The sequence below is a fragment of the Onychomys torridus genome, chromosome 2 (genome assembly GCF_903995425.1).
Source record: "Onychomys torridus chromosome 2, mOncTor1.1, whole genome shotgun sequence".
Taxonomy (NCBI): domain Eukaryota; kingdom Metazoa; phylum Chordata; class Mammalia; order Rodentia; family Cricetidae; genus Onychomys; species Onychomys torridus.
Genome location: NC_050444.1, coordinates 138,428,563 through 138,455,604, shown reverse-complemented (window position 1 = coordinate 138,455,604; position 27,042 = coordinate 138,428,563). Strand labels below are relative to the sequence as shown.

The following is a 27,042-nucleotide window of genomic DNA, read 5'->3' as shown; positions in this document are numbered from 1 at the left end:
GTGGGGAGACCCACCCTAAATCTGGATCTTTTGAGGTGGGAAGACCCATCTCAAGTCTGAACCACACTTTCTGGTGGCAGTCCACATAAAGGCATGTGGAAGAAGAAAGCTCTGCTTTCAGATTGCCTGCCCTCACTCTTGCCCCATCTCTCTCGATATATATTCATTCATTCTATCAGTTCTGCTCCGTTAGAGAACCCAAAACACCATGATACACACTGACCAGTACAATGGAGAAACGGTTTATTAGACTCATGATTTGAGGGTACAGTCCATCCCTCAGGGAAGTCAAGGTGGCAAGCACTTGAAGCAGCTGGTCATATGACACCCGCTATCACGAGCAATGGAGTAGTGCTCAGCCTGCTCTCTCTCATTTGATCTAGGGCCCAGCCATGAAATGGTGCCACCCACATTCAGGATGGCTCTTCTCACCTCAATGAAGAAAATCCTGCACGCCTGCCTGCAGGCCAGCCAAATCTAGAACATTCTTCATTGAGTTTCTCTTCCTAGGAGACTTTACATGTGTCAAGTGAATAACCTGGCCAGTCACTCCAAACTCAGAAGAATGCAGTCAATGAGAGGTCACCTGAGTCTCAACCTGGCATCTGGAGAGCCTCGCTAGCCTCAGTCCACTTATTTCTTTCCCTCTGCTTTTGCCCTTTTTTTTTTTTTTTTTTTTTTTTTTTGAGGCAGAGTCTCAGATGTAGCCTTGATTAGTCTGGAGCTATGTAGATGGGGTGATCTCAAAATCACAGAGATCTCCTGTCTTTGCCTCTCCAGTGGTGTGTGGGCTACTCCCGGCACTCAGTTACTTTGAACAGCAACAGGGGACCTCTCAAGGGCAAAACATTCAGAACCAGTCACGCTACACCATCTCCCCCTAGTGGCTGGTTTTGGAAATGGAAATTGGCCTGAACTACTGTGAAGGGGTAAACATTTCAAATGCTCTTTCCTTCGGTCCCTCCCTTTTTAGGGTGTGCAAGGGATTGAATCCAGGGCTTCATGTGTCTCACACACACACACACACACACACACACACACACACACACACACACACACACGTTGCTACTGCCCTGTGCTCCCAGATCCACTCACATCTTTAAACCATTAAGGACTCAGATACTGACACACAGAACCAGGACCTAAGCCAACTGGATGAAGTACTTCAGCTGAACCAGAGGCCACTGTGGCCCTCTACCCCATCCTTTCCTTCCCTGCCACTCCAGCCTAACGATGGAGATGGACACTGCTCATCAGTGCTGCTTTTCCTGTTTCCTCTACCCCATCCACTTGCCGGAGCCGCAGGTGCAACAGCCACGGACCCTTGGCCTCGGCCCAGCGTGGAGAAGCCCTAGGGGCCTCTACCGTAGGTACTGATATCTCAGGGCGTCGGGCTGCACTGCTGATGCTCACTTAGAAACAGCAGAGGTAGCAACAGCAGCCCTCAACTTCGGGGCTCCAGATCTCCAGACACTGAGCAGCTTCCTGGCTCCTCCAGGAAGAAGGAGACACTCACCAGGATATCTAGAATAGGAAGCAGGTACAAGACATCAGGTTTACTGAGGCCCAGAAGCCCAGCAGCAGTGTCTCTAACACCTCCAAAGAGGCAAGCCGCAGGGAAAGGAAGGCAGATGGGGAACTAATGGAAACCAGTACCTGGCACAAGGGTCTGGCATTCATCTTCAGAGATCTGGTCCCAGGCCTTAGGCAGAGCTTGGACGTTGGCCAAGTCTCCCCAGTGGATGGAGGAGAGGAGGTACTTTCTCTTCAGGTACCTTCCCAGAAGTTAAGGACTGCTCAGAAAAGAAAAAGAAAAAGGCAATCTGCTGGAGAGGAGTGTGGGAAGCTAAAAGTGGCAGCACACCCATTGGCACACCTTCCCAGGTAGGCAGGGCTCACCAGGGCCAAGAGGACTGATGGGCACCTGTACTGGCACAACATGATGCTACCAGGAAAGAAGATGCAGACCTCACAGGCTCACGATGGACCAGACAGAAAAGCAAAGTGACTTAAGAGACCAGACTCTGTGGCTGTTCTAGTTAGCTGTATTGGCCCACACCTTTAATCCCAGCACCCACGAGGCAGAGGCAGGCTGACCTCTGTGAGTTCAAGGGCAGCCTGGTCTATATACCGAGTTTCATGACAGCCAGGGCTATCGAGAGAAACTAAAAATGTAACAAAAACAAAACCCTCAGTGGCAGTTGAGGTGAACACACCACTGGAGAAACACAGAAACAGAGGCACAGGGCGGGGGAAGCATGGAGTGGACTTGGCACTGCCGCCCTCTGACACAGCTTGGCTAGCGTGGAAGAAAGCTGAAAGATGGCTTGAGCCAGGCAGCAATGGAGGGATTCTGAGCCTTAGCCCCGCAAAGGAAGAGCTGACAACTCCCGGATGAACACAACCAGATCTCAAAGAGAGACAGTCTGGAGACTGCCAGGAGTCCATGTCAGGGGCAGGCAAGATGGCTCACTGGGAAAGGTGCTTGCTGCCAAATCTGATGACCTGAACTTCATCCTGGGAGCCACATGGTGGAAGGAGAGAACTGATTCTGTCAAGTTATCCTCTGACCTCCACATGAATGCTCTTAAACACTGGCCTTGGCCACACTATTCTGCTTAAAGGCTTCTCAGAACTTTCATCTCAGAGTGACAGCCAAAATCTTCAAGATCCTTCTCAAAAACCAAGGCCCTCTGACACCATGCCCTGCCCTCACCACATGGACCTCATGGCTCTTTCCTAAATATACCAGGCATGCTCCCACACAGGCCTTTTCACTCGAAGTACACTCTGCCTGGACCATTCTTTTCCCAAACATCCACGTGGCTTGTTCCTTCACTTTTTCAAATCTTGGCTCAAATGTCATAAGCATCACTGCCTCATGGGTGCCTGCCTTGACACTATTAAAATCACAACTCCAAGCTGGGTGGTGGTGGCACACATCTTTAATCCTGGCACTCAGTAGGCAGAGGCAAACAGATCTCTGGGACAGAGGCCAGGACTACACAGAGAAACTCTGTCTTGAAAATAAAAAAAAAAAAAAAAAAAGACAGCCCCACCTTCCTACCTCGCCTTCCCTGCTTTACTCTTGGCACTCAGCACAGGTGACACCACATACCCCCCTCTTCTCATCCTGCCTCTCAACACTTACAGAAGTACCCAGCAGGCAACCTGTAAGAAATGACTATAAAAAACAGATCCAGGCAGAACCCACGGTTGAGCTCTAAGGAGAACTGCAGCAAACTATATAGCCTGAGGACCTTGTGAGATCTGAGTCAGCAAAGACTTCTAGGAGCAGCTCTGAGCGGTCTGGACGCACTCAAGGATATGAGCTCCGATAGTGTCTGTCGATGTCTTGCAACCACTCCAACATGTCAGCCACAGAGGGGCTCACAACCGAGGGCCGCAGGACAGCATCCATGTCAAGTGCAGCCGAATGCTGCTCATAGGTCTGAAACACCTGCTCCACATGCCCGCTGATGGTGTCTCGAACCTTGAGGAGGGTGGCTCTGTGGGAAAGGTGGAATGTTAGGCAGTATCACGAAAATGGGAGGAGGTAAGGCTTCTCTAACCACTACTGGCACTTGAGGGTTTTAGAGGGCACTCCAACCCTCGGACACACTAGGGGAGTGGTCTACCACTGAGCTACACACCAGTCCCACTTTGCAAATTATTTTTAATGAAGTATGGGGGAGGGTGCACACACGCCACAGCACATGTGGGGAAGTCAGGGGACTCCTTTGTGGTGTCCATTCTGTCCTCCCACCTCTCCACGGGTTCTGGGGACTCAACTCAGGTCAGTAGGCTTGCAGAGCAAGTACCTTCACCCAAGGAGCCATCTTGACCGCCCTTGTTTGGACAGTTCTGGAATGACAGTGAGGGCTCAGGGTGCACAGAGTGCTAGGGAAAGTGAGTTGTTTCCCCTGCATAAAGGCTCAGGACTACATATACAGCAAACACAGTCAGTGTATCAGTGAATGAATGGTCATTAGAGGGAGAACTATGACAATGTATAGAAAGTGCTTTTGCACCGGTGGTGGTGGTGGTGGTGGTTACACACAAAGAACCCTGTGTCACGGGTGTCAGTGGGGTGAGGGGGTGATTTTGGCATTGCCTAGGTATTCTTCTTTTTCTTCCTCTCCCCCAGTCAGGGTGCTGGGATTAAAGGTATTTGCCACCTCTGCCTAGTTATTATTCTAATGCTGACTATAAGGAACCCATCACCAAGAAAAAGGTTGTAACTTCCCAAGGACAAAGGATCCCCTAGCCCAGAACTCTGGTTCTAAAAAACCCAACTATGACTTACAGTGTAGAAACAGGAAACGATCCCATAAATCTATAAGTCTAGCTTATAGACTGTGACCAATAGTAAAAACACAAACAGAAAACAAAGTATCAATGTAACACCTGGGTTATTCTTTAGCAGGCTATTTCAACTACACATGTATCCACCTGTGTATAGAACAAACTTTAACGTTCTCTTGCTTCCAGAACAGGGTTACACCAGAGGTGTGTAAGGTAATGGCCTTGGTTCTGGCACAGCTACAGAAGAGGGCAGCTACCCTCTCTCCAGTCCCCTTCTCTTCTGCTTTTGTAATTTCTTTTGTTTATTTAGTTGGTTTGGGGTTATTTATATTTTTCTTACTCATTTATTTTTATTTATTTATTTCTGAGACAGGGTTTCTCTGTGAGTCCTGGCCACAAACTCAGAGATCTGCCTGCCTCTGCCTCCTGATTGCTCAGATTAAAGACATGTGGCCACCACACTCGACCTGTTTTTTTGTTGTTGTGGTTGTTGGTGGTGGTGGTGGTGGGTTTTTTTAATTTATTTATTTTTGTTTGTTTGTTTGTTTTTTTGAGACAGGCTTTCTCTGTGTAGCTTTGGAGCCTCTCCTGGAATTTGTTCTGTAGCCCAGACTGGCCTTGAACTCAGAGATCCGCCTGCCTCTGGGATTAAAGGTATATGCCACCACCACTTGGCTGTTGTTTTTTGAGGCAAGGTCTTATAATGTAGCCTGACCTCAAACTCACAGTCCTTCAACCTTAATCCTCTGAACTACCACTCCCAGACTGCTTCTGTAACTTGTATGTCCACCCTGACTGGGGCTGGGATGTCACGAAGCTTTAAGATCTCCGCCAGGAAAGGGGCCATGGAGCCTCTTACAGCCTCTCGGCGAGCTTGTCCAGGACAATGTCACCAGCCTCCAGCTGCTTGCGCCTCAGCCGCTCCTCTAAGTCCGGGAAGGGACGAAGGGCCGGCACATCCTCAAACCGCAGACTCTGCACTGCCTGCAGCTGCTCAGCCAGGTTGCTGAGAGAGGAGAGGAGGGGCGAGCAGTCCCGCAGAGTGCTTTGCCACAGGTTCTGCTGCTGCTCCACCACGGGGAAGCACTTCCTCAGGACCTCCTGCACAGCCAGCAAAGGCTGGTCTTGAGCCATCTGCTGGGAAGACAAAACCAAGACTCAGGGTACCGGACGGGGAGGGCCTGGGACAAGGGTGAGTCATTTCTGACCCCACGAGGCGGTCTGCTTTTGGTCTTCAAATAGTCCTAAGGCAATATAGAAAGGTAGGGAGACTTTGGGGGGCGTGAAAAAGAACCCGGAAGCAGGTTGATGACTTTGGTCAGCAATGACTTGAGAATTCCAACAGTACAATTTACCAGCTGCTTCAGGCCTTACTCCCTTCCCAGCTGTAAACCTTCAACCTTCTAGAAATCTCTCCAGAAATCCCATTTACATGGGAAGGACATGTACTACCCCTTGTACAACCATAGGACCTCCTGGCTTCACTTTCTATAATACCATCCAAGGCGTCTCAGAAGCCACCTCACTTACTTCTGTTATCAAACAAGAAGGTAGAGAAAGTAATGACCAGTTTTTCTTAGAAACCCTCTTGAGATGTTTCTTGAAAGCCACCAAAATAGTATACATGCCTAATGTGAAGACAATCAGTTGCTGACTCTCCCTTGAGAAGCCCATACCCACTTGGCCATGTCTTACTTTCTGAGATTGTTTGAGTAGCCTGAAAGTGTCTTTTATTTTCTGCCTGGGTGCCTTTCTCTTAATCCTTGTGCTTAAGCCTTTATTAAAAATAGCTGGGCTGGAGAGATGGCTCAGGGGTTAAGAGTGCTAACTCCTCTTCCAGAGGACCGGAGTTCAATTCCCAGCACCCACGTGGCAGCTCATACTCGTCTGTAACTCCAGTTTCAGGGGACCCCCACACCCATATTTTTTTAAAAAATAGCTTTAGGATGGGTGTTGTGGTGTGCATCTTTAATCCTAGCACTGAGGAGACAAAAGACAGGCAGATCTCTGAGTTCAAGGCAACCTAGTCTATATAGAGAGTTCCAAGCCAGCCAATGTTACATAGTGAGTCCCTCCCTACTCAAGTGTGTGTGTGTGTGTGTGTGTGTGTGTGTGTGTGTGTGTGTGTAAAACTCTGCTTCTTAAACTGGCTAGTCCTGAATTATTTTCAACACAGCCACCAACTGAGCTGAAGTCCTAAAGCGTAGGGGAACTCCCCACGCTGCTGAGGGTGGCAAGGTAAAGCTGTCATCTATTTTGTCTCGTCACTGCTGACACTCAAGAGTGGAGGTTCCGGCGGTTCTCTTACCAGCTCTCTCTGCAGAAGGACCCTTGCTTCTCACCTCCTGGAAGTCTTCAGAAGAGGTTTCTTCAGGACAGGGCAATCTCCTGCTTTAGATTGCAAATCCCTGGGGGCCTGTCTCTCCTCGAACCCGTATTTCTGGAGCCAGAGTCTTGTCTGCTCTCTTTGAGATTGCCAGCCGTGTCCCTAAACCAGCAGGAAAACCTAAATCCTGGGCAGTGAAAGCTAAGTGGACACCAAGAAGCACACCGTGTACGCACACGCTCAAAAGCAAACCCGACAGTCTAGTTCCACTAAGCTCGACTCGGAAGTCGCGAAAAGAAGACGTAGGCCGCAATGACTTCTGGGCATTGAAGTCCTCTATGAGGATTGGTTGCGGGGGGGGGGGGGGATGGAGAAGAAGCTTTGTTGTGATTGGGCGTTGTGAAAACCATCCTAAGACGGCGACTTGTTATTGGCTATCCTGTGTCCGTTGAGTTTGAATTGAGTGGCGGTTACCGGAGGAGCAACCTGCCCCTCAGCTGGAGCTGCAGGGTTTCCTGCTTGTGTGTTTCAGAGCCTGCAGGGACGCGTCCGCAGACTTCTGGGTACCCAGACTCCAACGACTGCACTCCCGCTGCTCCGCGGTGGCTCACCTGCTCTTTCCCCGTCTCACCCGCTGACCCGGCTGCTTGGTCCTTCGCTCGACGCAGTCCACACCCGGCGCCATGGCTCCCAGGAAGGGCCGCACTCGCAGCACCAAGACCAACGCGCTGCGGAACCTCAAGCTCGCCTCCTTCCTCAAGGACTTCGACCGCGAGGGTAAGAGGGGGATTCGCGGAGGTCGCGAGTGTCGGGCGGGTCGGGGCGCGGGTGCGACGGGATCCGGGTGGCGATGTTGACACGGGATCCGTCGGCTTTCACCTCTTCGCAGTGCAAATTCGAACCAAGCAAATCGAGTCCGACAGGCAGAACCTCCTCAAGGAGGTGGAAAACCTGTACAACATGGAGATCCTTCGGCTGCCCAAGGCGCTGCGCGAGATGAACTGGCTGGACTACTTTGGTAAGAGCTGCTAGCTTTTTTCCCAGTAGCCGACTAGGGCTTAACTTAAAGCTTTCTGTAGCGACTCGTTCTTAAGGAGGTCTAACATAACCAACCACCCGTGGGAAATTGCCGCTTGTCATAACTTACAAAAGAATGGCAGGCCCATCGAAAGGAAGCGGACATGAATTACCCCTCAGATGAGCATTATTAGGTTCACAGCTGAGTGGGAGAGCATTAACAGACATGTACCAGAGGTAGGTAGCTTGATGGGGGCTTTAAGGAAGAGAGCACCTTCAGGTCCGGAGGACAAAGCAAGCTTCTTCTAGTTCTCGAAGGCTTTCAGGGGTGTGAAGAGGGTGCTCCACACCGACGTGACCAAGCCTAAGCTAGCCTGCCTGCCAATAGGCAAGGACCAGGGCACTAGGTAAGGACTATAAAGTTGTCCTGCAAGGCCACACACTGCACACTTTCTCATCATCTCTCTGTCTGTCCAAGGAGAGAGTTGGGGAGGCATATCCGTATTTAGGGGAGAAAGGGGGATTGTGATCTCAATCCACCCTACTGCTGAGTCTCACCTGGGACTGTCATCCACCTGGATAGGCAAACTTTTTCTCTTAATAGGCCAGGAAACAAATATTTTAGATTTCCGGAACTGAATTTCTGTTTTAGTTCCAAAAGAGCCATGATGAATTCTGTTTCTGAGCACACAGAAATGTCAATTTCACATAATTTTCACACATCAGGAAATACTGTGTATACTCACTTTTAAAAATGAACGACTAGGGTTGGGGATTTAGCTCAGTGGCAGAGCGCTTGCCTAGCAAGCACAAGGCCCTGGGTTCGGTCCTCAGCTCAAAAGACAAACAAACAAAAACCAATGAATAAATTAAGAAAAAAATGATTTGGCTTTGTCAGAGGTGAATTAGAACAGTAGCCTTGAACAGCTCTTTCTTGTGGAAATCGCCAGTTTAAAATTGAGCAAGTCACTTGTGAACTGCAAAGGCAGGGGTATTTTTCTGACCAGAGAAAAATTCCAACCCATTTCCCACCTCTCGTTAAACTTCCAGTCCAACATGGAGGGTCCTTTCTCTCCCATCCATTAGGTGGCTTTCACTTTCTCTGTTTTGCTCATCACTAGTAACTACCAGTGTGTATCTTTCTTCCTGGGTAGAAGTGCATGTGTTGCTCACAAGAGCCATGATTCTTCTGACATGCCTTATTAATCCATGTGTTCATTCATTTCTCCAAAGTTGAGTGTCAGTCACTATGCCAGGTACTAAAGATGCAGTAAGGGATAAAACAGGCATTGTCCCCTCACTAGAGGCTTATGGGCTAGTGGAGAAGGGTCATTTAAAAACTCATATAGAAGCTGAATAATGGTGACTCACACCTTTAATCCCAGCACTCGGGAGGCAGAGCCAGGCAGATCTCTGTTGAGTTAGAGGCCAGAGCGAGATCCAGGACAGGCACCAAAGCTACCAGAGAGAGAGAGAGAGAGAGAGAGAATTTTAAATACTATAAAAAAAAAAGATGGGCATAGTAGCCAGTAAGTAAATACAGGTTAATCATGATAGTAAGCCAGTTCTGTTTTTGAGACAGGGTCCCTTTGTGGCCCTGGCTATCCTGGACTTCTCTTAGGTAGACCAAAGTGGCCTTCAACTCACTTGAGATTCACCTGCCTCTGCCTCCCAAAGTCCTGGGATTAAAGGTGTGTGCCACCATGCAGGACAGTAGACCACTTTTAGAATGGCAGGATAAGGCACAGAGATACTTAGGCTCTCATATTACGGGCAGAGCCTATTTGAGCCCCAGGCATTCTATTTATAAAGCCCAAGATCTTAACTGTATACACAGGATTCCATGAGGATTTCTAACAAGAGGAGCTAACCTAAGTTTTCATTCTACATCTAGATCTAACAAAGGTCTAACCTTTTTAGTCTGCACATTTACTATGCCAGGTTTTTACCAGGACCAAGGGATATTATCTTTGGAATTCAGTTCAGACAGGAGTAGACAACTAAGTAGCTTTAGTAGCTTTTGACTAATTTGCTATATACTATTTATGTATGTATTTACAGTTTGAAGCAGTCATTATAATAGAAACATTAACAGTTTGAGTGTGGCGTTTGAGCTGAATTTTAAAGAATAGAAATTTGTAGGGTACAGAAGTGTACTGAGCAGAAGAAATACTTAGTATCAAAGCACTGAGTCATGGGGACAGCTGCACTTGACAAACAACAGGAACGTTGAGGACACAGAAAGTAGAGTCACTGGCTACAAGGAGGAGTCTAACTGAAAGACTGTGAAAGGCAGTGCTAGACCAAAGGCTTCACTGATCCAGTTTGAGAAAGACAATTGATAGTGCTGGGAAAGACACCCATCATTCAGACCTCCTAGTAACTGAACATGATGTTCTTTTTAAAGCCCTTGGCGGAAACAAACAGGCCCTGGAAGAAGCAGCAACAGTAAGTGACCCATCTTGTTTTTGAATTGGTTAATTTATAAGTTTAATTCTGTCATCAAATCCTACTGTTGGGTGTGTACTGTAGAAAAGGCTTCGTCAGAGGACATTATCTGTGGTGCCATGCATGAAGTCCAACTAGATCTCAGTCCTTAAAAGGAGTGTGCTGTGTGACACCCCACTCTCCTATGAGTTCCTCATCTTGGGTTGCAACCAACCATGCATCAGAAATATTCTGAAAGAAATAGTTGCATCCACACTGCCTATGTACTTATTATTCTCTAAGTGCCATGCCCGAGGCCATGGAAGTATACAGCAGGTGACAACTAGTATTTAACAGGTTGACCCACCAGATGGGGAGCCCCACTTGGCAAAGCTGTGGAGTTACTGACTGTAAATGACCGGTTGCTCCTGTCTGTAATTTTTCTCATGTGCCATTTCATTTCTTCCCTAATAACAGCTATGGGTATTTCCCCCACTACTTGTGTGTTTATCTTGTAAAACTATTCCATCTTTGGATATACATACTGCTATGGATGGTCAGGAAGATGATTTCTACTTAAGCTGTTTAATTCTAATAGTATTAAATATTTTTCATAACTGATGCAGGAAAGAATAGTATTTTCAGTCACAAAGACAGCTAATTTTAGACTCCAGAACATATTCAAAGCAAACTGGCTGCTCCTGGAGACGAATACACAAGGATGAAGTCTCAGGTGTTTATCGATGATTCAAGGTCAGACTTGAAGCAACTGTTTACTTTCTGAGAACCCTAACAATAGGCTTGGCTAAGTATTACTCGCTGGCCAGTCAATGTGACCTTCCTAGCCCAAGAGAAACTGTGATTCCTTAAGTGTATCAGTTTGTCTCTGTCTCTGTTTATTCAAGAAATGCTTCGTGACCCTAAAAATGTAACATATATTGTCCAGAATTTGGCTGTAAGAGAGGGAAGGAGGAATGAGAGAGTGTTAGAATGTGGGTGTGGGTATGCGGAGGGAGGCTGAGGAAAGAGAATGAGTAACTAGGTTAGATAGAGAGCAAGAGAGAGTGTCAGAAAAATTTTGAGATGTGTGTAAAGAGAGATTCATAGCTATATGTTAAGAGATGTAGATGTGTGGAGACAGATTTCCAGAGAAGGATTTTTAGGATGAAGTAAAAGAGAAAGTTACCAGGTAGGTGGATCTCTATGAGTTCAAGGCCAACCTGGTCTATAGAGTGAGTTCCAGGATAGCCAGGACTGCTTGCTTCACAGAGAAACCCTGTCTCGAAACCACCCCCACCCCCACCCCTGCCAAAAAAAAAAGAGAGAGAGAGAGAGAAAGTTACCATCAGAAAGTATGTGTGTGTTTCCTTATTTACCTGTCAGATAGATGGAAACTTATTTCCAAATACCCTTATATTTAAAAAAAAAAAAAAAAAAAAAAAAGGTTTTCCTAATATCCCACTACTCTGAGGTCTTCTAGTCACAACCCTGGAGCAGTTCTGGGGAGCTGGCCTCCTCCAGACTGTGTTGTGTTTTGACTTGTTTAGAGAGAGTTTAAAATATATAGTAGCACATGTTTACATTATATGCAAATGCTATTCCATTTTATTTACTTTTTGATTTCCTGAGACAGTCTCACCCAGGCTGGCCTAGAAGTTGTCTTCCTGCTGACCTCTCCAGTCCCTTTACTCTGCCCTCTTAGAATTTCCTGAGACTACAGAAATAAGACAATCTTATATCAGAATATTTGGCCTTTTAATATGTGCAGCTCCATAGTTACAATGAGAGTCCTTTGGAGGTCATAACAAGTATCTTTCAACCTTGCCTGAGTTTGTGTTAATGAAGTGACACACGGAAAGTCCTCAGACAACACTGGATGGGGTCCTGTTGCCAGGGAACTCAACTGTACCCCAGAAGTTTGGAGCTAAGAATACCTCCTCCTGTGGAAGGAAGGGCTAAAAGGAAGCTGGTCACCAGTGACCAGCAATCAGTCATACCTGTACATTTCCATACACTCTCAAACAAACAGGGTTTGAGAGCTACCAGGGGTGGGGACGGGGGCACAGCAGAAGGGCATGGGAGTTCCATGGCCTCTCCCAACACCTTGCCATGACATGTGGTAGGGAAGTTTCTGTTTTTCCTTTCCCTCTGAAATAAACTGGTAATGGTCAGATTAGTTTATAAACATATCAGTGTAGATCAACAAGGGAGTTCATGGGCAGTGAGGGTGGGGCTTAAAGTAAGGGCTTAAAAATAGGAACTTGAGGGGCTGGAGAGATGGCTCAGAGGTTAAGAGCACTGGCTGCTCTTCCAGAGGTCCTGAGTTCAATTCCCAGCAACCACATGGTGGCTCACAACCATCTGTAATGAGATCTGGTGTCCTCTTCTGGTGTGCAGGGATGCATGTAGGCAGAACACTGTATACATAATAATAATAAGTAAATAAATCTTAAAAAAAAAAAAAAAAAAAGGAACTTGAGGGCTGGAGAGATGGCTCAGAGGTTAAGAGCTGAGTTCAATTCCCAGCAACCACATGGTGGCTCACAACCAGCTGTAATGAGATCTGATGTCCTCTTCTGGCCTGCAGGCCAAACACTCACTGTATACATAATAAATATAAATCTTTAAAAAAAAAAAAAAAGAAAAGAAAAGAAAAGAAAAGAAAACTAGGAACTTGAGCCAAGTGGCAGTGGTGCACACCTTTAATCCCAGCACTCGGGAGGCAGAGGCAGGCGGATCTCTGAGTTCGAGGCCAGCCTGTGTAGTTGGAGTTTTCCTGCCTGGCCCAGTCAGGACAAATCTCTCTTACCCGCCAGTCCCACAGTTGCTCAGACCCAACCAAGAAAACACACAGAAACTTATATTGCTTATAAACTGTATGGCCGTGGCAGGCTGCTTGTTATCTACTTTTTCTATCTTAAATTAACCCATTTCTATTTATCTATACTTTGCCACATGGCTCATGGCTTACCAGTACCTTACATCTTGTCATGGTGGCAGCTGGCAATGTCTTTTCCCCACCCAGCCTTCCACCTCCCAGAATTCTCTTCTCTCTTGTCCCGCCTATACTTCCTGCCTGGCAACTGGCCAATCAGAACTTTATTTACACAGAGTGATATCCACAGCAAGCCTGCTCTACAGAGTGAGATCCAGGATGGGCTCCCAAAACTACACAGAGAAACCTATGGGTGGCCATAGAGGTCTGCAGTTCTGAGTAGCCAACTCAAAATGTGCAGCAGAAGTGTATTTGGGAGGAGACATTTTACTCCCCCACAGTCTCTTTCTCTATACCCTTTGTAATAATTTTTATCATAAACTGCCAAATGGTTCAGCAGGTAAAGATACCTCAACTGACGACTTGGGTTAGATACTTGGAGTCCACATGGTGGAAGGAGAGAATTGATCAAAGTTGTCCTCTGACAACATGGGGGCTTAGATAGACATGCACATACACATTAGTACATGAAGTAAAATGTTCCTCTGGGTTGAGAGCAGCTCTAGGCACACAGTTGTGGGACCCCTATTTGTAGCCAATAGATCAGAATCATAGGTAGAGTAACTTAGGGCTGTTAGGTGGGTAGTAGGGCAAGTTTCCTAGGGTCTGATGCTATTCTCAGATAGATAGTATCAGAGTTGAATTAGGAGTGCCAATCCTAGGATCCTGGCTTGGTTTGGGAGAAAGCCTACACAGTTGATACAGACGTGTTCCATATTGTGCAGAGTATCATAGCAGAGGGTGGATTTGTCATCCTAAATCATCAGAGGGAATCTGGTCCATTTTGACAGCTTCCTTGTCCTTTACCCTGAAGTTTGCAGGGGGAATGGAGAGCCTAGAGCTTAAGTTCCTTCAACTCTTTTAGGCTCAGCTGATCATGGTGGCACATGCCCTCAATCCCAGCATTTGGGAGGCAGAGGCAGGAGAATCTCTTGAGTTTGAGGCCAGCCTGGTCTACAGGGTGAGTTCCAGGACAGCCAGAGCCACACAGAGAAACCCTGTCTCAAAAAAACAAAAACAAAAACAATCTATTAGGCTGTGACCTAGCCTAGGAGACTGGGAATCATAAAGATTGTTCTTATGCCACACTGCTGAAGACTCAGTCACTTTCTGGAGACTCAGAGACTCAGTACATTTTCATAGCATCACTCCCAAGACTGAAGGTGGCATGGTGGGAGGCAAAAATGAAGGATTTATTTCTTCAGACACCAGCCACATCTGTGATGGCCAGCAGCCATGTTACTAGTAGCAACCATGTTGGACAGCAAAGCAATAGAATGTTTCTGTTGTTGCAGAGAGTTCTGTTGGACAGAGTTGGGAGCTAGTCCAGCATTGGCCTTCACAGAGTCCCTAGGCATGATAAAATCATATATAAACAGTGCGTACACACACTTGACTGTTTTCTTGGGGAGAAAGTTTATCATAATTTGTTTGAGTTCATCAAAATTGGAGTCTTGGATTGAAAGTTTACAGTGACTTAAGGGTTCACAGTCTCACTGAGTAGCTGGTGTTCATCAGCTTCAGAAGTTAAAGAGCATTAGGATCCAGTTGTTGAAGTGTTGAGGGATGTGTCTGTAGGAGGGTGGAAACAAGCAAAGCAAAGCAAAGGCAATATAGCAGTCTTAGTCCACGCTCTGTTGTTATAATCATGATTCATTTTACTCATCCCCCTGCAGAAACCCAGATTTAATGTTTCAAAACATTCTAGCTGAATCATGCTCATTAGCTAATATGTGTCTCTCGTTTTAAATTAGTCAGATATGTAGAACTGCAAATAAACCTTCTGATGTAATGTGGGAGATCCAACATTACCACGCCAAATTGAAAGAATTCCAATTTAGCTTTGATTTGAAATCCAGGGAAGAAATGATACTTTGGCCCCAAAGCTCCTAACTAGATTTATTGGTGCTCCCAAGACCACTGTATAGCCAAACTTACCTTGAACATGTTGATCCTCCTGCCTCAGCCTTTCAGGCACTGCAGTTACAGTTTTGGTGTACTCTAAGAAGACTCCCAGGACTCAGCATCTAGTTACACAAGTGGCAGTGACTATCACAAGTACACAAAGCAGAATGAGCAAGGTGAAATAGTGCATGTGTCAAAGTTCGAAGGAAGCTAAGGGTAGGCATGGTGGTTCACATTTTTAATCCAAGCACTCAGGACACAGAGGTAGGTGGGTCTCTAGAGATGGGGGGGCGGGGCTAGTCTACATAGTGAATTCTAGGACAGTTGGGGCTACACAGAGTGACCCTGTCTTAACAAAACCAAACCAGAGGAAGCCAAGTATAAGCTTCCAGGAGTCCCCTTCCAGTGGAGTCGCAGCACAAACTTAATTCCATGTACGTGAATGTTTTCTTAGCAGAAAAGCTCACTCAAGACTCCATGTAGATTTTTATGAGGGCATCTTCTGCCTAGAAAAGCAGGTGTTGATAACATGTAAACTATATTTGCACTAAGTTTAAGCACAGAGAGCTATTGTTAGCAGGAATAAGGAATCCTGAAATCCTTGTTCTCAGAAGGTAGCCAAGGTCCAACCTCACAGTTAGGCCTGTAGTGTTAACTCTTGCACTGTGTCCATAGCCTGCCACTAGTAGTGAGTTCAAAGCCTGCCAGTCATTACTAGAGATGGTTGAAAGTTGGCATGGTAGACAGCACTAATCTGTTAGAGAACTGTTTCTTGCTGAGTGTAGACAGCCTCAGAATTCTCCTAATCACTTTCTGCACTCTCTGCCAACCCACCCATCAATCCTGTGCCAGTCATGATTCGTGGGACTTCAGTGTTCCATGAAGAAAGGACTAACTACGAACCCACTCTCCTCCTTCCTGGCTGTGTAGGAAGACCCTGTCTCAAACAAACCAACATCACAAATATGCAAGCAAAACTGAAAAAGTGTTTTCTTACATTCTGAAAAAAAAAGTGTGTGTGTGTGTGTGTATACAAACATAAATACATGTATATATGGACAGAACCAAATCAACAAACTCTCTTTAAATTTATTTAATTTAATTTTATTTGCATTTGTATAAAGGTGTCAGATCTCCTAGAATGGGATAGTGAGCTGCCATGTGGGTGCTGGGAATTGAACCCAGGTCCTCTGGAAAAGCAGCCAGTGCTCCTAACCCCTGAGCCATCTCTCCAGCCTGATAAACTCTCTTCTAAACAAATGAAATAATCGTGGTTTGCCTTTGAGGAATGACAGGAGAGGCAAAGAACCAGGGAAGAATACATAGCCAGAAGCAAGTTATTGGCAAGGTCTTAGGTCTTGAGTTGTGTGGTAGGTTTACAGTTAGTTTGTGCTTTGATTTACTGTTTCTCTACCCGCTGTTTGTCACAGGCTGATCTAGACATCACAGAAATAAACAAGTTAACAGCCGAAGCTATTCAGACCCCTTTGAAATCTGTCAAAAGTGAGTATTTTTCTTTTGGTATACTCTTATCTGTATGTGTATATGTTTATGGTATATGTGAGTGTGTGTGGAGGCAGTGGCTGACATTGGGTGTTAATGTCACTTTGTTGACATAGGGTCTTGCTGAAGACAGAGCTTGCCTCTTCAGCCAGTCTAGCTAGCCAGTTTACCACATGCCCTGGCTCTACCCCCTGAGGGCTGGGATTACAGATGGGATTTCCCTGGGTTCTGGGTGTCTGAACTCCATTCCTCACACTTGCTTGCCTGGTTTCCATTGATCCATCTCCCAAGACCTTTAGTAATTTGTGTCAGAGTCTATGTGTTATGCGAGAAAGCCTGAAACTGGCTGTCCTCCTACATCAGTGCTGGGATTAGAGGCATGTGCCAGCCTGCCTGGTGTGAGTGCATTCACAGCCCCTCAGGGAGCAGAGAGCTGAGGTCCAGACCAGGCCTCATTGGTGTGCTGGCTCTGCTAAGACTAACTGGCCCATGGTTTTGTGAGTATAAAAACTTGACTTGTGAAAGGAGGGTATTGGGAGGTGTTGGTGCATGCTTTTAATTCCAGGACTTGGGAGGCAGAGACAGGTAGTACACGGAAAAACTAAAAAAAGAAAAAAAAAGTGTGTGTGTGCTGGAAACCAGGCCTCGGTGCCTGGTTACTTTCTCCAGAAGTATTTCTTTCTGGCATCATCAGCAGGACTGAAAAGAATTGCAAAGAAACACCTCAGCATTTAAATTCAGTGATCTGCCTGTGCAGAATCATCTCATAGGCATATCCCGTACTGTGGGACTGTTGTTACATTTGTTTATTTGGGAAATGGCTGGTATGTACTACAACTTACAGTAATTGGTTTTCTTCTACTAGAGGTATGGATCCCAGGGATTCAACTCAGGTCATGAGGCTTGGTGGCAGCACCCACTGAACCATCTTGCCAGCTCAGAAGCAGTTCATTGGGAAGGCAAACTATAACTAATGAGCATGGAATCGGGTTGGGTAGATTAAGGCATAGACCTTTAAAAAAAAAATAAAAAGGAGCTGGACCACATGCCACTGTCATTGCTGGTGAGGGTTAGACCTTACTACCATGGCCTGGATGTTCAGGCTGCTCTCCAGGGGGCGTTGACAGTCACCTGAACCAGGACCATTGTTAATTCTGACAGAGTTTCCATCACACCTGCCTTGTAGAGTGAAGAAAGCATGAGGTGTTTGCCCCCTGAGTACAGGATGGAATTGGGCTAGAGTTCCTGGCCGCATGTTCAGTCTGTGAGGTCCCTCTATATCTTTTTGTTGTTGGTTGGTTTGGGTGTTTTATTTTTAAGATGGAGTTTGCCTACACAGCCCTGGCTATCCTGGAACGTCTCTGTGTAGACCAGGCTGGACTTGAACTGGCAGAACTTGAACTTGCCTCTGCCTCCCAAGTGCTGTGTGCACCACCAAAAAAAAAGTGTAACACCATGCCTCTACTATCACATGCCCATCATCAATCAGCAGTCAACAAGTGTTCTTATAACCAACCCTTTGACCTCTCAGCTTCAGCTAAAGGGAAACTATTAAATAAAAAACAAACCCGGGCAGTACTGGGGAGACAGAGGCAGGTGAATCTAAGTTCCAGGACAGCCAGGGCTACACAGAAACACACACACACACACACACACTCACACACACACACAGAGGAAAAGAAAAGAAAAAGAAAACCATCTATGGTGGCACATACCTGTCATCCCAGTACTTGGGAGGTGGAGGCAGGAGGGAGTATCAGTAGTTCAAGCTCAGCCTCAGCAACAGAGTGAGAATGAGGCCAGCCTGGGTCACCTGAGACCATCTCAGAAAACACACACACACAATTGTTTTACGTGTCAAGGTCATGGCTGATACAAAGGGCTAGAGTGGTTGAGTCTGGTCTCTCCCACCACCATGACTAAATATCTGAATTTTCTCTGTAACCCCTGCTCAGGATTTTCCAGCTCCTATCTTGTATTTTCCAGCTCCTATCTTGTATTTATTTAGCAAATCTGTTTTGTTCTGTTGTTTTGGTTTGGTTTGGTTTTTGGTTTTTTGAGACAGGGTTTCTCTGTGTAGTTTTGGTGCCTATCCTAGGTCTCGCTCTGTAGCCCAGGCTGGCCTCGAACTCACAGAAATCCACCTAGCTCTGCCTCCCCAGTGCTGGGATTAAAGGCGTGCGCCACCACCATCCAATTCTGGTTTTTTGTTTGGTTTTGGTTTTTTTTGGTTTGGTTTGGTTTGGTTTTTTGTTTGGTTGTTTTTTTGTTTGTTTGTTTGGTTTGGTTTTGTTTTTGAGACAGGGTTTCTCTCTGTAGCTTTGGAGCCTGTCTTGGACCTCCTCTGTATCCCAGACTGGCCTCAAGCTCACAGAGATCCGCCTGCCTCTACCTCCTGAGTGCTGGGATTAAAGGCATGCACCACCACTGCCCAGCTGTTTGGTTTTTTGTTTTTTGTTTTTTTCTTAATGGAGCTGAGAACCGAACCCAGGGCCTTGTGCTTGTTAGGCAAGCGCTCTACCACTGAGCTAAATCCCCAACCCTGTTTTTTTTGTTTTGTTTTTTTGTTTTTGTTTTTGTTTTTTGTTTTAAGATTTATTTATTTTGTGTGTTTGAGTGTTTTGTCTGCATGTATGTATGTGTATCACATGCATGCCTGGTGCCTGAGGAAGTCAGAGGGGGCATCAGATGCGCTGGAATTGGAGTTGCAGATCATTGTGAACCACTACTTTAGTGCTAGGAACCGAATTTGAGTCCTATACAGGAGCATCAAGTGCTTTTAAGCATTGAGCCATCCCTCTAGCCCTCCAGAAATCTTTTTTAAAAAGAGGTTTTAAACAAAGAAAACAGCTGTGTGGTGGTGGTGGTGCACACCTTTAATCCCAGCACTCGGGAGGCAGAGGCAGGCGGATCTCTCTGAGTTCACGATCAGCCTGGTCTACAGAACAAGTTCCAGGAAAGGCACAAAGCTACACAGAGAAACCCTGTCTCGAAAAAAGCAACAACAACAAAAAACCCAAAAAATGAACAAGTGAAAAAACCACTATGTAGTGCTGCTGATTAAGACAGATTTGGGCTAAGAGTAATGGCATGCACCTGTAATCCCAGCACTTGGGAGGTTTAAGCATGAGCTTTCCAAGTTTGAGGCCAGCTTGGGTTATATAGTGAGTTTGAAGCCTGCCTAGCTTATGTAGCAAGAGCCTATCTCAAAAACAAATGAAAAAAACTACCAAAAACCCAATAATAACAACAAAACAGCACATGAGTGTGAGACCTGGTGCTGCCACTTACTAGTCCAGATGGTTTTAATAAAGACTCAACAACAGTTGCTTTATCTGTAACAGGTGTCCCCACTTGACAAGGCGGTAAGACTTGAAACAGTTACTCTATAAGAGTGGGTGTGGAGGATTGTTGCTTCTGTATCCTCAAACCCTAGAATTGTGTCTGTAGTTGTTATTTGTGGAATGAATGAAGATAAGGCCGATTGGACAGTATGAAACACAAGTTATAAAAACTACTAGTAATAGCCAGATGGTGGTGGCACACGCCTGTAATCCCAGCACTCAGGAGGCAGAGGCAGGTGGATCTCTGTGAGTTCGAGGCCAGCCTAGTCTACAGAGTGAGTTCCAGGACAGCCAACACAGAGAAAACCTGTCTCAAAAACAACCTCCACCACCCCAAAATAACTACTAGTTATCACATTGCTATTTGTAAATAACATTATTATTATAGTTAACTTAGGAAGAACAAGGAGTACAAGGGATGCTTAAGATGAATGATTCCAGCAGAAATAACAAATTCTCATATCTGGGGGCTCTCACATGGAAGGCAGTGCTGTGCACCACCACCCCCCTCCCCACCTGAACAGGTTTCAACTTAAAACTGTTTGTTCCAGAGCGGAAGGTAATCCAGGTGGATGAGGCAATAATGGAAGAAGAAGAAGAAGAAAAGAACCGTAAGACTCTTCGATCTGCAAGAGTAAGTAGGAATTCAGGTTAGGGAGTTACACAAAGAAAGATTTGGGATAAGGCTGGAGAGATGGTTTGGCACTTTAGAGCACTGGCTGCCCTTGAGGACCCAAGTTCAATTCCTAGTGCCTGTGGTGGCTCACTGCTGTGTGTAACTCCAGTTTCAAGGGATCTGACACCATGGCTCCCAGGCACACTTGTAGCACACATACATACATGCAGGCAAAACACCTGAACAAATTATTATTATTTTTTTTAATATGGAATACAGTGTTTCTCTGGTAGAGTTCACCGACTAAAAAGATTGCACTTTGTGTCAAATAGCACAAGTCACTGTGGATACAAGTGTAAAGTGTGTAGATCAGGAAGAGGAGGGAGGAGGAAGCTTTAGGACACACCCAGCCAATCCTTTCAGAGGAAGCTTCACTAGCTGAAGAAGAGAGGGATGAGAGTTCAGGTCAAGTGAGGAAAGTCTTTCTGAGGAGCAGGAAGTGGTTTGGTATGGCTGAAGCTGTGAGAGTAATGGAGGAACATAGAGACCAGATAATGGAAGAAGACCGTATACCAAGCTTGAGTTTCCATGCTGCCAGCTAGGCACTAGTAAAAGTAGGGATGTTTCTGGGGTGAGTGTTAGCAAGAAAAAGTGAGATAACTGATGCAAGCTAGTGGGAGCTCATGGACTCTGGACTAACAGCTGGGGAGCCCGCAGTGACCGCCCTAGGTCCTCTGAATGTGATAGTTGCATTGCTTGATGTATTTGTGGGTCCCCTGGCAATGAGGCCAGGACTTATCCCAGCTACACAAACTGGCTCTTTAGAGCCCCATTCTCCATGGTGCAATGCCTCACTCAGCCATGATGAGGCGGGATGGGCTTGGTCCTGCCCCAAATTGGTATGCCAGCCTACCCAAGGGATGCCTTACCCCCTATGAGGAGGGAATGGGGATGGGATGGGGGGGGGAGAAGGAGAGGGAAGGGGAACGGGTTGGTATGTAAAATGAAAAAAAAAATTGTTTTAATAATTTTTTTAAAAAAGCAAACGAAAGAAAAGCTGGCCAGAAACAAGCCAAGCTAAGGCTGGGCATTTATAAGTAAAAAAAAAAAAAGTGAGCTTGGTTGGCCTAAGAAAGGAGAAACCAGAGATGGTAAATGCTTTCCAGGCTAGACAGTGGCCATCTAGTGACTGTAGGACCCCTGAAAAGGCAGAGCCTCTGGTAAGGCTCTGGGGAGTGCCTGCCAATTGCCTGCCCTGCTGAGTTAAGTACTTTTCAGGATGTCCAGGCTAGACAGGATTCCAGCCTAGAGCTCAGCAGGGTGGAGAGACTCTCTGACCCTGGGTCTTTGTATATTCATTCCAGGTAAATAGACTGTGCTGGAGCAAACGGGGTGGGGGAGCTGCTGATGTGCACTAGAGGGGAGGTAGAAATGAGTACCTCAGGAAAACTCCCCCATGGGTGGCCGGGAAGGGAGACAGTGGGGTTGGAAGGAAAGTAATGGGAACAAGCCAACCTGACCAGCCCATCAGTGAGCTCCAAGTTCAGTGAGAGGGCCTATCTCAAACAATAAGGGCCTTCCTGTGTTGTTTTACTTTTCCTTTCAAAAGCTGGTTCTCCTTCCCTTGTGTTTTTATCTTTCTTTCTCCTTTGCTAGGCTCTGTGTGACTTTAGGTTTGATTGTGCTTTCAGGTCAAAAGATGCCCTCCATCCAGGAAGAGAACCCAGTCAGTACAAGGAAGAGGCAGGAGCAAAAGGTGATGGTTTCCTGAGATAGATGTGCTGCTTTGTTTTTGGTGGAGAAGTCCGTTAAGCATGGTAGAAAGAGAAGCAGAGAGAGCTCTGGGGGATGAGGCTGGAACCACCTGATGTGGGCACTGGGAATTTGGGTCCTCTGGACAGAGGAAGTGCTCTTAACCATAGAACCACCTCTCCAGCCCCGTAGTTTCTTGAAATACCATCCTGGTCCTGCTTAGAATCTCCATGGGCTCAAATGGATCATGCAGACTCACTCACTGTACACCCTTTGAGGGGAAACAACTTACGTAATTAGGCCCTAGACTGCCTATGTCTGAAGGGCAGACCATGTGCCCAGAGAGAACGCAGGCTCTTCCACCTGGCTGGGAAGTCCCATGCTGCCACAGGCTGCCGGGTTCAGCCTCTCTGCTCCTCACTACTGTGTGATCTCAGGGAAGTTTACTATGATGACCCTCTGTGGCTGTAAATGGATTGTGCTCCCCTCCCAGGCAACTCAGAGGGTTCCATACGTGATGGGTGCAGGGCTGCATCTGACATGACCATTGCCTCTGTAGCTACTGCCATCTTTGCACCTGTGACTTGACACCCTCATGCTGTTCCTTCCATGCAGGTTAAGCAATGATTTTGTGACACCAGCCATGAGCAGGCTGGAGCCATCTCTGGTGAAACCAACCCCAGGCGTGACACCTAGGTTTGATTCCAGGTAAGTACCGAGAGCAGCCTTTGTATTGGGTGGAGCCCAGCCATGAACAGCACTTGGAGTATAGGTAATGCTCCTGAATCTTTGGTGAGACACCTCAGAGCACAGTTGAGCTTCCTACCATTGGTCCTCCCCGACACTGCTTTCAGTTCCTTACCTGATGAGAGGGAGAGAGCATTGGCCTGTGAAGATCAGAAAGAAGGCCTGTGCTTTTAGCCTTCTCTGATTCTGGTCAGATGGTATTGGAAGCTGAGTAGTTGCTTATTCCTGTACCCTTGGAAAGAAGAAACTTGATAGCACCTTTCCTGAAGCCTATATAACAAGACTGTTTACAGCAGAAGCTAATACCTGGCCTGAAATAGCTGATCAGCCAGGAAACCTGTGTTGTCACAGTTAAGGCAGAGTGATGGTAGCATGCACTGGTAATCCCAGCCCTCAGGAGTTGGAGACAGGAAGATCAGTTCAAGGTCACCCTTGGCCACATAGCCAGTTTGAGGCCAACCTGGGCTACATGAGACTCTTCTCAAAGAAAAATGAAAATGGTGTGTGCTCCAAGGGAGGAGCCTCCCAGTCACAGCGGTCCTCCCAGCCACAGCGGTCCTCCTAGGCTGCTTCCCAGCTGTACCGCGGCTCCTGTTGCTCTTGGACATAGAAAAGATAGGGAATTAAGACCAATAGCTTCAGCTGAGCGGTGGTGGCGCACGACTTTAATCCCAGCACTCGGGAGGCAGAGGCAGGTGGATCTCTGTGAGTTCAAGGCCAGCCTGGTCTCCAAAGTGAGTTCCAGGACAGGCTCCAAAAGCTACACAGAGAAACCCTGTCTCAAAAAAAAAAAAAAACAAAAAAAAACTAATAGCTTCTATGGAGTAGGACAGGAAAGGGCTATCTCGGATGGGGAAGACTTCCCACTTTTTTTTATTTTTTATTTTCGGTTTTCCAAGGCAGGGTTTCTGTATAGCCCTGACTGACCTGGAGCTAGCTCCAGACTTGCCTCGAAATCACAGAGAGCCGCCTGGCAACTTTCCGTTTCAATTCCTACTCCACTGTTTGCCACATCTACTTACTGCCATTTTGGAGGAAATAGATACTGAAGTTCTGTGTAGAGAAGGATGTTTTGGGGATTAGTGTGATGTTGTCTCGGATTCCCCCTCTCTTGACCCTGGAGAGGTCCTGGGGTGGAAGTCTGAGCTGCACTTGGACGCACAGGAATCCATGTGCTTCTGGTTCTGAGGATGGGTGGGGAGCTCTGGAGCTTTGGCCCATGGTAGGAGTTGACTTTTGCTGGATGTATGTTTGATAATTGCAGCCTCCTTTCTCCAGCTGTGTTTAGTCATTACAGCTTGAAAAATGTTTTCCCTAAATTTAGAATTTGCCTTCTTAGAAGCGTGTGATTTGAAAACTACAGCTTGAGACCAGATGGGGTTGGAAGGACTTCTTGTGAGGGTGTCATTATTCAGTCTGCCAAGCCATCTTCACTGAGTTCTCCAACTTTTAGGGTTTTCAAGACTCCAGGCCTGCGCACTCCAGCAGCCAGAGAGCAGATTTACAACATCTCCGTCAACGGCAGCCCTCTCGCTGACAGCAGAGAGATCTCCCTCACTGTGCCTGTGGGTGGTGGTGCGGTAAGCGGCATCCCGGGAAGCCAGGCCCCAGTACGCTGCACAACAAAGCCTCTTTCTCCTGACTTGGCTCCCCACGCCTACTTCAGAGACCCTGAAGAATCCCTTCAGTGGGTGGATCCTAGTCACCACACTGCCTCAGCACTCAGAACCTGGTTCTCTCCCAGGGTTGTGGCCCAACTCTGGGTTCTATCTGTCCCTCACCTGTCTTCTGCTGCGTGTATAGTAATGGCTATGAGAGGGAGCTCAGAGGAAGGCAGGCACACTGGGGTAGGGCCATGTACCTCCAGAGTCTTAGAGATTCTGAAACAGGCTGGCCTGGGTTCTCGGTGCTGCAGAGTGGGTTACCAGCCTGCATGAGGGGAGGGCATCTGATTGCAGATTTGGTCTGTGCGACATTGTACTTGGTAACCCAGCCAGTGGTCCACTGATAGCACTGATGCCGTCATTGTCTCCTGAGGTCTAACATACTGGTACTATATGCCTACATTATCATTTCTCCATCCTAACTGTCTCTGTCACCACATGGCAGAATATCAAGGGGATCCTGGGTTCACTGGCTGGCTGCTGGCAGAGATTCCAATATGGAAGGACATGCCATCTAACCCTTTCTCCCTCCATACAGAGTTTGCGGTTATTGGCCAGTGACTTGCAGAAGGTTGATATTGCTCAGCTGAATCCAGAGGCCATAGGAAACATTAAGAAGCTCTCGGTGAGTCCTGGGTTTGTCTCCACATGGAGGAGCTTGCCCTTTGCACTGGCCTTTGTGAGGCTTTGCAGAGCACTGCCCAGGTCTTACTTTACTGTTCCCTGTCAACACTGTTCCGTTTTCTATCTTAGTTTAAATTCTCAAGAGGAATAGCCCGCCTACAGCCCAGTCAGCCATGCTTGGGTGTGAGTGGGAGCTTAGGGTACAGGCATGGCTGCTGGAGGCCCATCCTTGTATACATCAGGAATGAGACAAGCCTTGAGCTGGGATCCTAAATATGTACTAAGGTCTCATAGACATCTGTGACAGTCATCCCCAGAAATGAGTCTCCAGTTAGTCTCTGATTAGTTTACAATACAAATGAAGAACAAAAGGAAGAGGCCCTGAGATCTAGGCTTGGGAAGCTGGAAGCTCAGTGATTAGGCAGCAGAGGACCCAGGTTTAGCTCCTAGCAAACATGGCAGCCTGTAACTCCAGTTTCTGGGGGTCCATAGACATTTAGACACAATCACACACATAAAATAAAAATAAATCAGTCTTGCCGGGCAGTGGTGGCACACGCCTTTAACCCCAGCACTTGGGAGGCAGAGGCAGGCGGATCTCTGAGTTCAAGGCCAGCCTGGTCTACACTGTGAGTTCCAGGACAGCCAGGGATAAAAATCAGTCTTTAAAAACAATCCTGTGCTTAGGTGCACTAAGCTGACTGGGCTGGCATGCCAGGCATGTCTTAAAATGACCTCTCTCTCTCCTCTCTAGAGCCGCCTTGCCCAGATCTGCAACAGCATACGGACTGGCAAATGAGAAGACGGCGGGGCGGCAGAGGTGGTGGCAGAGCGCACATCTGTCCTCATCCCTCAGTCTGGGGCGCTGGATGGAGAGTTTCACTTGCTGACACGTGCGACGGTGCTTCTGTCTGTCTGTCAGAGCTCCAGTGTCTTGCTACACATCTAGTTGTTTGGATGGGGAACACAGGCCTAGTCAAGGGCTTTGTGTGCCTGGTGCAGAGTGACTGAGCCGTCTGTGGCTCGTGGTCCCACCAGTCTAGACTGCTTGGAGCCTTGTCCTGGAGGGCTTATGAGAAGGGCTGTGTGACTCGTGCTCTGCAGGGAGCAGTGGGGTCCTGTGCTCCCTACAGATGCCGCTGCCCAGCTCTCTGTTGTGGTCTGTTTTTCTTTCAGTCCTCTAGTTTTTTCTATTGCTGAGGCTTTTGTATATGTTGTTTTCTGAGCAGTGGCATTTCAGCTGACTTGTCCTACTGCAAGATTGCTGTTTTCAATAAATCTTGGTTTGCTTTGGTTTTTATATCAGTCCTCAGCCTGCCTGTTGTCTCCAGCTGGGCTGCATTTACTCGAGTGGTTTGGAAGCCGCAGCTCCTGGAGTGGGCATCCCTGGAGTGGGCATCCCTGGAGTGGGCATCCCTGGAGTGGGCATCCCTGGAGAGCTGCCTTCTCAGGAGTGTGGAAACTTCCTATGGGCAAAAGCACTGACCTCCAAAAGGGACTCCAAGATCCAGGGCTGTGGTAACTCAGGCTAGCTGCATTCCCCACACTTAGTCCCAGGAACTAAGGAAACCAGAAGACATCTGAGTAAAACCAGTGTGGGGCTTGGCCAAGAGGGATAGGGCACCCACCATCATGCTCCTTGCTCACTTCACACTGGGGCTCAGGCAGGGCTCTGCTTCCTCCAGCTCTCCACACTAATGGGCTGCATGGAATGCTGGTGGCAGAGGACTCTGGGAAAGAACGGGGGTCATTGCTGGGCTTGCTGGGTATGCCCTTTATAGAGAGGAAGTCATCGTCTCTGGTCAGTGGTGGAATTT

General features: G+C 47.1%; 2 protein-coding genes across 3 annotated transcripts; one reads left to right on the top strand and one right to left on the bottom strand.

The window, feature by feature from the left end:
* Positions 1 to 219: 219 nt before the first annotated feature.
* On the bottom strand, positions 220 to 6,911 carry C2H1orf109 (chromosome 2 C1orf109 homolog). 2 transcript variants are annotated; one of them, XM_036179864.1, is made up of 5 exons: positions 6,614 to 6,911; positions 5,165 to 5,442; positions 3,330 to 3,509; positions 1,657 to 1,775; positions 220 to 1,524 (listed from the first exon to the last, which is right to left on the bottom strand). In XM_036179864.1, exons 2-5 carry the CDS (start codon positions 5,437 to 5,439, stop codon positions 1,445 to 1,447), a joined length of 654 nt encoding a protein of 217 aa, XP_036035757.1. In that variant the 5' UTR covers positions 5,440 to 5,442; positions 6,614 to 6,911; the 3' UTR covers positions 220 to 1,444. The 2 variants fall into 2 exon arrangements, with proteins under 2 accessions (XP_036035757.1, XP_036035758.1); XM_036179865.1 differs by having other exon boundaries at positions 5,165 to 5,439.
* A 211-nt stretch (positions 6,912 to 7,122) lies between these two features.
* Cdca8 (cell division cycle associated 8) lies at positions 7,123 to 26,451 on the top strand. The gene is made up of 10 exons (XM_036179862.1): positions 7,123 to 7,408; positions 7,521 to 7,649; positions 10,056 to 10,096; positions 16,406 to 16,478; positions 20,374 to 20,456; positions 22,130 to 22,194; positions 22,806 to 22,898; positions 24,391 to 24,517; positions 25,140 to 25,226; positions 25,980 to 26,451. Exons 1-10 carry the CDS (start codon positions 7,315 to 7,317, stop codon positions 26,022 to 26,024), a joined length of 837 nt encoding a protein of 278 aa, XP_036035755.1. The 5' UTR covers positions 7,123 to 7,314; the 3' UTR covers positions 26,025 to 26,451.
* Positions 26,452 to 27,042: the final 591 nt, after the last annotated feature.